The sequence below is a fragment of the Haplochromis burtoni genome, unplaced genomic scaffold (genome assembly GCF_018398535.1).
Source record: "Haplochromis burtoni strain Fernald_Lab_line unplaced genomic scaffold, NCSU_Asbu1 Contig_2068, whole genome shotgun sequence".
Taxonomy (NCBI): Eukaryota; Metazoa; Chordata; class Actinopteri; order Cichliformes; family Cichlidae; genus Haplochromis; species Haplochromis burtoni.
Genome location: NW_024584429.1, coordinates 1 through 11,776, shown reverse-complemented (window position 1 = coordinate 11,776; position 11,776 = coordinate 1). Strand labels below are relative to the sequence as shown.

At 49.9% G+C, this 11,776-nt stretch overlaps 1 protein-coding gene across 4 annotated transcripts; it reads left to right on the top strand.

The window, feature by feature from the left end:
• Positions 1 to 1,212: 1,212 nt before the first annotated feature.
• On the top strand, positions 1,213 to 11,557 carry LOC106633027 (echinoderm microtubule-associated protein-like 6; the record flags this gene model as incomplete). Of its 4 annotated transcripts, XM_042217486.1 has the most annotated exon segments (15): positions 1,213 to 1,423; positions 4,799 to 4,807; positions 5,905 to 5,983; positions 6,059 to 6,188; positions 7,506 to 7,604; positions 8,102 to 8,122; positions 8,939 to 9,112; positions 9,195 to 9,403; positions 9,492 to 9,649; positions 9,998 to 10,112; positions 10,201 to 10,389; positions 10,533 to 10,705; positions 10,775 to 10,937; positions 11,200 to 11,303; positions 11,404 to 11,557. In XM_042217486.1, coding segments are annotated over 15 exon segments (1,854 nt in total), but the record flags the coding sequence as incomplete, so codon positions are not given.
• Positions 11,558 to 11,776: the final 219 nt, after the last annotated feature.

Here is an 11,776-nt window from a genome sequence, read left to right as displayed (position 1 = left end):
AGACAGGCAGTCACGGAGGATCAACAGGTCGAAAGCATTAACCAGTGTCACCCGACGTATCATAAAGCCCGCAAGGGCAGAAAAATCATAGATTGGGTATTTCGTGCGACTCGACCAGTTTGGTTCTTAGGGGACTCCAACCTAAATCGTGTACCAGCTTACAATAGTGATAATATACAAATTGATAGTTACCCAGGGGTTTCATTTTACCATTTTCTCCAGATTCTGGAAAAGACACCAATCCATCCAGATGTCAAATTAGTAGTTTTATCCATCGGAATCAATAACAGGGACCAAGATGCAGATAAAACTTCCAACAAACAATTAAGAATGCTCTACAAAAGGGCACAATCTGTTTTTCCAAATGCCGACGTATTCTTTCCCTTAATTAATTTCTCACCTCTGCTTCCAAAAGAACAGCAACAGAATCTAACCAGCATCAACAACTTTGCGATTAAACGATTTCAGGTACTGAACCCACTCCCGGGTGATCAGTTTAATACTGTGGGGGATAATATCCACTGGACACCAGAAACAGCCCAAAACATATTGGTGAACTGGTGTAAACAAATTAATCTGGATTTTCAGTAGCTTGTTACCCTAGGCAGGGAGGGACACCGTCTATTGATCTATCATGGAACTCGAATTGTAATGTATTAAATCTATCTGAATTGTTCTGCCCCACAGAAAAGCAAGTGCACTTACTGGAACCCCACGCACACACACACACCACACACACACGCACACACACACACACACTGTACAGAGAAGACTGCATTCTTTCTAGTGGCCAGCAGGGGGCGACTCCTCTGGGTTCAACGCTGTCTGATTGTTCTGAAGTGCTCGCCTCGCGGTTTCTCAGCCACAGCCTCCCAGGTTTCAATGTGGCGATAGAAAAGTCAGTTTGGATAACTTGTGTGACTTCCTGTAAAGTTAGGACCAATCAGAGTGCCCCTCTGACCTCAGGTGTTTGAGTGTGTGTACCTTTCCTCTTAAGGACCTGCTTCCTTTCCTCCTGCAGGGTCAGTACGCTCGCTTTAAGCGTTACGTGGGCCACAGCGCACAGGTCACAAATGTCCGCTGGGCTCAGGATGACTCCACGCTCCTGACGGTGGGCGGGGCTGACATCATAAAGCAGACACAGACAAACCTTCATGCATCCAAACACGAACAAAGTCTCTGCCTGAAAGCTTCAATGCAAAAATGTCTGGATCCAGGTGTCACATGACCTCTCAGTGAAGCACCAACATAAACCCAGAAGCCGTCCCTCAGATCTGTAACTGTGTGCGTTTAAAGGCTACGACAGCGACGTCGCCCGCGAGAAGACGGTGGATTACACCACGAAGATGTACGCCGTCAGCATCAGAGCGATGAGAGGAACCAAACCTCACCAAGAGCTGAAGGAGCTCTCTGCTGAGGAGAGGTACGCACACGCACACACGCACACGCACACACGTGCACACACACGTGCACACACACACATGCACACGTGCACACATGCACACACACACATGCACACATGCACACACACACACACACACACACCTGCACACATACACGTGCACACACGCACACACACACTTCTGTTTTTTACCATCATAATGAATCAGGATCTGTATTTTGGGACGGATGCATTAAAAACATGTCGGAGTGTTGCTGGTAAAATATGACAAAGGGTCCCTTATCTGAGCGCACACTAATGAAAAACATCACATTGCAAAAAACACTAGTGATACTTCCTAATACTGCAAACTAAATCATGTAGAATACTTTATGACATTTAAAAAAATCTGTAGCTTGTTTTGTCCAAATTTGTAACAATTATTTAATATATGAACAAAATAAATCTTTATGAAAATCAGAGACAGTTGAAGAGAAAATGCTCTAAAATAAAACAAGGAACAAAACTTCACCGAAACGCAAGATGACAGGTAATAGTCAAAGACACTAACACAGTAAGACGGGACAAAGAGGGAGAAACACAGGACGTGATAAACTCGTACAAATGAAATCTTAACATCTTAATCTTTTGCTGACAGCAGCGAAAACATCCAACCAGAAAAATACAACAAGAGCTTCAAAGAAGTTCAAAATGGCTAAAGAACAGAAAATCGTAATCAAGAACTCTCCAGCCAGTCAGAGGTCACTCTGTGAGATTACATCTCTGTCCTGGGAGTGAGCTGGCAGAAGAAATCATGCAGTCGAAGCCCGAACAGCAAACCCATAATAAACACTGGGACCACACATTTTAACACAGCCTCTCAGCTTCAAGCTCCACAGACTTCTCAGGTTTCTTAAACGTGCAGGATGTCTTCGTGCTCTCTGTGATTTCCTTTAACGAGTTCTTGAGCTTTGTTTGACTTTCCAACATGTTCTATCCTCGCTGTCTGTTTCAGTGAAGGTGACGTTCCCTGTGTGCGCGCCCGTGTGCTGATGTGCTCGTGCATGCTCAGGCTTCTGCATGCTGAGTGGATCCTTCTGGCTGCGTTTGTAATATCGGTGTTCACAGTTCACTCAACAACAAAGGGCACCTTCAAGGAACAAATGTGTCTGCAGGGTCAGAAAGCTGCAGACCAAAGATCGATCTAAGCACCAACCAGGTTCCTTCTTCTGAAGACAAATGAGGTTTATTTGTTAAAATGTTACCATATTATAAACTATTGTGAAGAAGCTGAGCCTGGTGTCAAACGTAGATAGCTGAGGGGCCTTTCATATGAACTTGTTTTGAGCAGCCAACCTATCCCACACGGGGAGCTCTGGGCTTTAGGTTTTAAGTCATTGAGTGGGTGTAAAACTGATCTGGTTGCAGATTTTCACAGAGTTTAAATGTGTTTTTCAGCCCTGCAGATTTCTCCTGAACTCACAAAGTTATGACATCTCAAAAAAGCTGTAAAGATGGTTAAAAAGAGGACAAACCTGAGCCCACCCCCGTGGACCTGCAGGGTGCATGCATAAATATACTACAGTAATTGTAGAACATTAAATCAGCTGATTGCGAGGTGGCCATGTGGGAACTTTGACTGGGTTTATATGAAGTGAGGATTTTCCAGCCTGTAGAAATGGGGTTTTCCAGGCTGTGGAGTAGCAGCATCAGGTCTGTGCTCTGAGTTCATGCACAGAAGCTCCCGGTGTGCACGTCTTCTCTTCCAGCGCCTCAGTGACAGAATCTCTGACCAAATCTAGAACTTGCAGGTATTTGGAAGAAAATGGGCGGCTCCAAGTTTCAGAGTCCGGAGAATCTTTAATGATAAAGGGTGCCTGTGCTGACTGATAACTCTTGTTTTGTCCCTCTGTGGTACCCTTAGTTCCTGAGTGTTGCTGCTGCTCTCTGGCCTCGTAGAAACTCTTAATATCTCTGCTGTGTTTTAACTTGCATTCCCCTGGAGGCAGGGCATTGTCAAGTAAGTATGAGCCAACACTTACTGTGTGGATGGTCACACTTAAAACCTCAGCTGCAGCCACTTTGGATCATTTATTAAAGCCCAAAAGCAGAAATCTCTCATTTACAAATCCATTCAAACTCTTCCTCGATCAGACATAACACCACGACTCGTCGAGGCGTGGACTCAGCAGGTGAACAGGTCCTGTAGGTCCTGCTAGCTGTGGGGTGGAGCCTCCGTGGATCCGACTCGTTTGTCCGGCACATCTCACTGATGCTCGACTGGACTGCGATCTTTTAAAAATTAGAGTTAACACCTCAAACTTGTCGCTGTGCTGCACAGACCGTTCCTGTTTGTGGAGGAAGGAGGCCGCGACCTTCCTCCATCGCTCTGTGGTCCAGTTCTCATTGTTGGTGCTTTCAATGGCGGACGGGGGTCAGCCTGGTCAGCCTGACAGCTTTCTATCAGAACCAGCATGAAGCTTTAGCCCGTCTGTTGGATCGGACCACACAGACCAGGCTTCAGTCCTCACACGCATCGGCCTCCACGGCCCCGTCGCTGCTTCACCGCTGTTCCTTCTTTGGACCATAAAAACTGACCCCTGCAGACCCACACAGAGCTGCCGTTTCGGAGACGCTCTGACCCAAACTGGCTCGTAGCCTCACACTCGCCCATTTTTCTGCTTCTAACATCAACTTTGAGGACAAAATGTTCACCCGCTCTGTGTCATTGGTGTTACCTGTCAGTGCTCATAATGTTATGTTGGATCGAGTTTTGGCCTAAATATGTTCGGAGCCTGACTGCAGGTAACGTGAGCCGACTGGACACACCTGTGTTTGTAAGACCACAGAGATCACAGAGTGTCAGGACAAAACCAGCCGCCATGTTCAGGGAGCGGTCTCTAGGCTTTTGGGACAACAATATTTCACCTGATGGAAGGACAGGATGTCACTTCCTGTTCCTGTGGGACTTCATCAGCAGAGAAAGGTGTTCTATGGGGAGCTCGGCTGAGAATAGTCGGGTTTTCTTCAGAGTAACATCTATCAGATGTTTGGTATCGATGATACTGCAGCAGCCACCTGTGTCTCCCTTTGATAAACAGTAATCCAGGCTCTCTAAGTTCTCAGGTACAGGGCTGCACCTGCTGCTGTGAGGCCACAGGTGTACCTGTGCACGTTAGCCCGCTGACACGGTTAGCTGCACTAGCATGTTAGGCTGGCAGCCTGAGGATTAAACAGCAGCAGCAGCAGCATGGTAGCGTTTTGTTAGCATGTACTTTTAGCCACAGTGTCTCTGAGGAGGAAAGCCTGTGTGTGCATGTGTGTGTGCATGTGTGTGTTGAGTCTAAGTGTAGATAAGAGTGCGTGACTGTGTGTGTTTCTAAAGCTCTACCTTGGTTCTATCCCTCTGCTGTCCAGGGGATCCAGGTAACACCTGCCTGCCTGTACACGTCCTCTTCATCGTGTTCGCATCACACGCTGGCATTTCATGAAAACGTTTCAGTGCATTTTCGTCCTGTTCGGTCACTTTCATCTCTCCGTCATGCACCACTTCTCTTACGGCTTTGGCGCCTTGATGAACCGTTCGCAGCACTGAGCGATAACGTCTCGCTTCAGTAGCTAAAAACGAAAGTTTATTTGCCAACGAGGAGCCTGTGCAGACCCCGCGGACCCACGTCCAAACCAGTCGTGCTGGAGGACGATGCTGTGGTGGTGGACCTGCCCTCGTGGACTCTGACGGTTTGGTCAGAAACGTGCTCATGAGTAACCCGCTGGAGGTCACACAGAGGAGCAGACACCTGTGCAGCTCAGCTCCTGTAACGTCTGCTGGTATCTGCTCCTCCACATGTGCAGGGAGATACAGACGGTCCGTACCATCCTGGAGGAGCTGACGGGGGTGCACCACCACCTGCTAATCTATTTCCTTTTTGGGGTGGTCTCATTGTTGCCCCTCCAGTGCTCCTGTTGTCACTTTGAGTTGCACCTGTGCAGGTGAAACAGGTTCATAAGTGGATACTGAAGTTTAACTGTTGTTACCGTGACGATCGACGATGCAGTGGACCTGGTTCACTCACCGCAAAATCCTGCAATTACTGCAACAGTTACTAGAGTTATTACTCTGAATAGTAGCAGAACCTTCCTCCTGTAGGTTTCAGGTGCTTCGGCAGGTCGACGCTCTCGGTTTAGTGAAAGGTTGCATTAAACTCCGCCTCTTCCCTCTAGTCGCCAACAGACAACAAAGAGCACAGTGACGCTGTAACGTTAACAAATCTGAGTGATTTAACTCTGTCAGAAGCAGAACGGCTGCTCTAACCCAAATGCCTGCTGGTCTGAGTTCACAGAAAGAGGGCGGAGCACCAGCACACCGCCGGATCAGCTGTTTAACCCCCCGATGTGTAGTTCATGTTGTCTCCATGTCTGTGCTCCACCCGTGTGTCTCTGATCTCGTCCTTTAACATGTAAATGAATGTTTTTCTGTCTTTGACTCATCGACCGATTCATTGACACGCTGATCGATCCTCCAGGCCGCCAGTGAGCCGAGCGGCGCCGCAGCCCGAGAAACTCCAGAAAAACAACGTGTCCAAGAAGAAGCGGCCGGTCGAGGTGAGTCTGTCCGTCCGTCCGTCAGCCCGTCTGTCCGTCTGTCCCTGCGTTCACCGTCCGCCTCTGCCTCTCCAGGACCTGATCTTGGACCACGTCTTTGGTTTTCGGGGCTTCGATTGTCGTAACAACCTGCACTACCTCAACGACGGCGCCGAGATCGTGTACCACACTGCCGCCACCGCCATCGTGCACAGCCTGAGCACCGGTAACACAAACAACACACCTGAGTGACGTGCCGTGGACGAAGAGTCCTAACGTGAGGTTGTTTCAGCAGGACGGACGCACGAACAGTCGGCAGGCGTTGGTGTCCGAAAGATGTTAAAGTCTCTGTAAATGCATCTCTGCATGTGCCCCTTCTACCTGCTGCACAGAAACATGATGTCAGTGATGTAACATTTAATATTCAAAAGCTTTTATGTTTGTGAAAACGGTTTTACCAGGTAAATTATTGTTGTTGTTAAACAGTTTCTGCTGAGCAGACTCAGCTTCATGCACACCTGTGGAAACGTGTTCAGGTTGTATCTACCTGCTCGCACACAGGAAGCAAAGATGTTGCGCTCCACCGGATCTCATCCACAAAAACACGCCTCTTACCTCACAGAGCCGTTCGGCTGTGATTGGTCGGTTCGTGTTTTATGCTGCAGCCACACTGAGGTGGATGGAAGCTGCAGCACAGAGTGATCGTGGCCGAGTTCGGTGGACTTGTGATGTCTTTGCTTTGCAGATGGAGACCGGCGGTCTTCAAACTTTGGTGCATTAAGACGGTGATGAAACGGCGATAACGTGTCTGCTGTCAGCTTGTGGCTAAGTGGGCTCAAGTTGGCAATTTCATGCAGTCTGTTTGTGACAATCCGGCGATCAGCTGTGAGGAAACAGCCACAATTACACATTTGTTGCTGCACAGAGATGCACATTCAGAGTGCGGCCAAAACCTCACAGATCACGTGTCCATAAATCAGGACACGGATGCTGCAGGACGGCAGTTTAACTGCAGAATGACAGACGTGACAGACCAGGACCCGGCTCGGGTGAGCTGTGCAATCACCTTTGGATGGAAAGTGGTCGGCGTGCTGCACGCTTCAATGACCACTTACGCTCCTTTGATAACAGACAAAACTCAGCGCAGTCGTCACAGGTACACAAAGTCACAGATTTGTGCCTGGATGTTGCCATCCTGTGTTTTTTGCTTTGGGTCCAAAAAAGCACCTTAAAATCAGCAAACTCTGATTGCTGTCAGTGTCGCCCGTCGCTGTCGTGTAGCAGCAGATTGCTGGTCTCCGGCAGCGTGGGCGGAGCTTTGCACAAGAAAAGCACAGCTTCTGACGACATCACCAGAAAGAGCACCATCCATTAGAACGAAACCGTGTCGTTAGCTCACCTGCATGTGTGCGTTTGCAGCCCCACAAACACCACGAGTGTGTCCGTGACTCGTGCTGAATGAAGCGACGACTGAGCTTCAGCCAGAACTGGAGTTTATTTGGTGCCTTGCAGGTAAAACGTGTCTGTTTACGTGTCTTTGCAGGAACGCAGAGCTTCTACCTGGAGCACACGGACGACATCCTGTGTCTGACCGTCAACCAGCACCCCAAATTCAAGAACATCATCGCCACCGGGCAGATCGGTACGCTTCGGTGTTTGTGTGTGTGGCGTGTCGCTGTCGGAGCATGGCCGTGTTTTCCTCCACTAACTGTACTAAAGAGAAGTCCCGCTTTCTCTCCCTGCTTCCTGTTTAACCCGCCTGCTTTGCTTTATTTCTACTGACACAGTGGAAACTGACCGACTCACCGACAGGGAGCAAACGCTTATTGCAGCTGTGAGGCGCCACGTCGCGACAGTTTCTCCTCGAGGTCTGCGTTTAAAATACAGGAAGTGGGGTTAATTCAGCCAATCGGGAAACACAAGCAGAGCTTCACGTCCCAGAGTTTGTTGTTTTGGTATCGAACCGTAGAGCAGCCGAAGCGATCCGCAGTCAGGAACGTCGAAGCTCCGCGCAGACGCAGGATGAATGAAACGTTTTTTCTGCCTGGCTGTGACTCACTGCAGGTTTTCATGTTGTTGTCTTTGTGTGTGTGTTTTTGGCCGGCCTCATTTGTCACCATCGCTCTCACAACACCTCAGGTGACGGCGGTGAACTCCCAGGTAAACTACAAACGACCCGCACGCCTCCCATCACAGCAAACTGAAACCCAGAGCGCCCGACTCAACCAGACGTGTCGGTTTGGTTTTTACTGCTACGTCTCATAAAAACATGCAAAGAAACAATTTAAACAAAATATTTTTGCATTTTTAATCGTTTTTTTCAACAAAATGTTAACATTTATAAAAATAATATTTTTCTGATAAATGTTCAGAAATTTCATTAAATATTTAAAATATATTCATGTTATACAAAAGTTCTGTTTTTTTAATCAAAAACTTTAAAAGCTCTTCAAAATTCTACTTTTCCAGCAGTGCATCAGCATTAACACATTTTTCATATTGTCTCATATTCTTAATCATTGTTTTTTGCACACATTTAAATAAATATTTGTTCCTGGGTAACTTTGTATCAACAAACACAGGATAGTTTCACCACATTAAATGATTGAAGTGACTCATTTCTGACGACTGATGTTAGTTTGTTGGATTTTCCTCGATGATCGATCAATATGATGTTTCTGCTGCATGTTTGACGCTCGTCTCAAACTGAACTCATTCGATTTGTTTAACGAGTAGTTAAAGTACTCGAGTACCAAACGCAAACTCTTGTGCCATCGTGCTTTCCTGACCCGAACGCTCGGATTAAATAAATGGGGCGCGAGCGCTTTAGCGTGGCGGTGAAACAGCGTCTGGTTTTCAGGGTGTCTGTCGGCTGCACCGACCCCTCTGTGTCGCTGTCGTAGTTTATCCCTCTGTGGTCGTGCTGACGCTGCCTGTGGCTGTAACGGCGATAAACACTCGCTCGTCTCCACGCAGGAACGACCCCCTCGATCCACGTGTGGGACGCCATGGGCAAGCAGACGCTGTCCATCCTCCGCTGTCCGCACAGCAAAGGCGTCGGCTACGTGAACTTCAGCGCCACGGGAAAGCTGCTGCTGTCCGTCGGAGTGGACCCTGAACACACCATCACGGTGTGGCGCTGGCAGGAAGGTCAGAGACTTTCAGCGTGGTTTGATTCGCTTCCCTCTGTGGTGGCAGTAACCACGGTAACCACAGCGTGTCTCCTCTGCAGGATCTCGAGCGTGCGGGAAAGCCGGACACCCGGACCGGATCTTCGTGGTGGAGTTTCGGCCCGACTCGGACGCTCAGTTCGTGTCGGTGGGAATCAAACACGTGAAGTTCTGGACGCTGGCCGGCGGCGCGCTGATGTACAAGAAGGGCGTGGTGGGGACGCTGGAGGACGGCAGGATGCAGACGATGCTGTCTGTCGCCTTCGGTGCGGTGAGTTCGCCGCTTCGCCCCGGGGCCCCTCAGGAGCGTCGTCCAGTCGAAGCACGTAAGCTGACCGTGTCTGTGTTCACGTTTGCAGAATAACTTGACGTTCACAGGGGCCATTAACGGGGACGTGTACGTGTGGCGAGATCACTACCTGCTGCGGGTGGTGGCGAAGGCTCACACCGGGCCGGTCTTCACCATGTACACCACCCTGAGAGACGGACTCATCGTCACCGGTGGAAAGGAGAGGCCGTGAGTCACACGCCGACCGCTTCACCTGCATCGAGAACCATCTTCATAATACAGATTTTTTTAAAAGGATGTTTATATATGATGTCATGAAAATGGGACCAACCATGAGTTTGGAAGTTTTCTACTTCCTGAAAGCTGCCAATTCTCTGTGGACGGACGTCGCCACAGAAACAGAGATCAGCTGATCTCTGTGTGATGGCCTCATTCGTGGTCCTCTGTTTAAGCTGTCTCAGACTGCAAGCTCCTTTGCAACCCAACCTCCTCTTTCGTGCTGTTTCTAGTTTTTCAGTTTTTGTTTTCTCCTTCGTGGAAAAAATGGAAAATAAAAACTGTGTGTTTGTGCGTCAGGACGAAGGAGGGCGGAGCAGTGAAGCTCTGGGATCAGGAGATGAAACGATGCCGAGCCTTCCAGCTGGAGACCGGGCAGCAGGTGGAGTGCGTGCGGTCGGTCTGCAGAGGCAAGGTGAGACCTCGACATCCTTTCCCCGCTCCTCCTCCTCCGCCATCACCCGTCCGTCTTCCTCATCGCCTCGGCCTCTCGTCTTCCTCAGGGTAAGATCCTGGTGGGGACGAAAGACGGCGAAATCATCGAGGTCGGGGAGAAGAACGCGGCGTCCAACCTGCTGCTGGACAGTCACGCTCGGGGGGGAATCTGGGGTCTGGGCGCTCATCCGGCCAAAGATCTCTGCATCACGGCGAGCGACGACGCCACCATCCGCCTGTGGGACCTCGCCGACAAGGTCAGTGATTGGAGTCCAGGCTCTTTAGGACGTAGGTGGTGGATGCTGGGGTGGAGGAGGGCTAGAAACAGCAGGCGCTGCTGCAGGTTTGCGTGATGTGGTGCAGCGAGGGCTGGTTAAAGAAATCTTCTCTCTCTGGTTAGAAACTGCTGAACAAAGTGTGCGTCGGCCACGCGGCTCGCTGCGTCAGCTACAGCGCAGACGGAGAGATGCTGGCGGTGGGGATGAAGAACGGCGAGTTCCTCCTCCTCCTCTCCAATTCGCTGAAGATGTGGGCGAAGAAGCGAGACCGCAGCGCCACCGTCCAGGACATCCGGTAAGAGAGCGAGCGCGGGAGCGAAGAATGAAAGCGCTGGATGTTTGTTTGACTGAACTCTGTGCGCAGCTTCAGTCCGGACCGGCGGCTGTTGGCGGTCGGCTCCGTGGAGAACACGGTGGACGTGTACGACGTGAGCGCAGGGCCGACGCTGAACCGGCTGGTTTACTGCAGCGACATCCCCGCCTTCGTCCTGCAGCTCGACTTCTCTGCTGACAGCTGCTACGTACAGGTACACCCACAGCTGGAGGTCTCTTCCTGTTAGACGGGGGCTCTTCCTTCCCACAGTCACCAGGTGCTGTGATACAACTGCTCTACATGTATATGTACACAAAAAACACACACACCCTACAAAACCCCCGGGCCATCCTCGGTCCAGCTACAGATCACACACACACACACACACACACACACAGACAGACTCACACAGACAGACACACATAGAGACACACACACTCGTTATGCTGACGCGTGCAGCACAATCTCACCTGCAGGTGTCCACCGGAGCTTATAAGCGGCAGGTGTTCGAGGTTCCTTCTGGAAAGCTGGTGAGCGACCCGATCGCCATCGACAGAATCACCTGGGCAACGTGGACCAGGTAACGCACAAACACGGCTCATGGTCGCCCGCTTGACCCCCGAGCTAACCCGACAACGAGCCGCGGCGCTGACTCGCTCTTTCTGTCATCTCTTCTTCAGCATCCTGGGAGACGAAGTTTTGGGGATTTGGCCTCGAAACGCCGACAAAGCTGACGTGAGCTGCGCGTGTGTGTCTCACGGCGGCCTGAACATCGTCACCGGCGACGACTTTGGATTGGTCAAACTGTTCGACTTCCCCTGCACAGAGAAGTTTGTGAGTTTGTGGCCACGTCTCATTTATTCAGTATTAGCTGTTCGGAGGTAGGAAAGGAAATAAATGAAGGAGTCGAGGAGTCGAGGGCTTCATGAGCACTAACGGAAAGAAACAAAGTCACAAGTTTGAAGTTAAACTTTTGACCTTTTGATCTCTGAGGATATCAAACTTCTGCAGCTGAGGGTGTTTGTAGGCTCAGGTTCAGTTTATTCTTTGTAT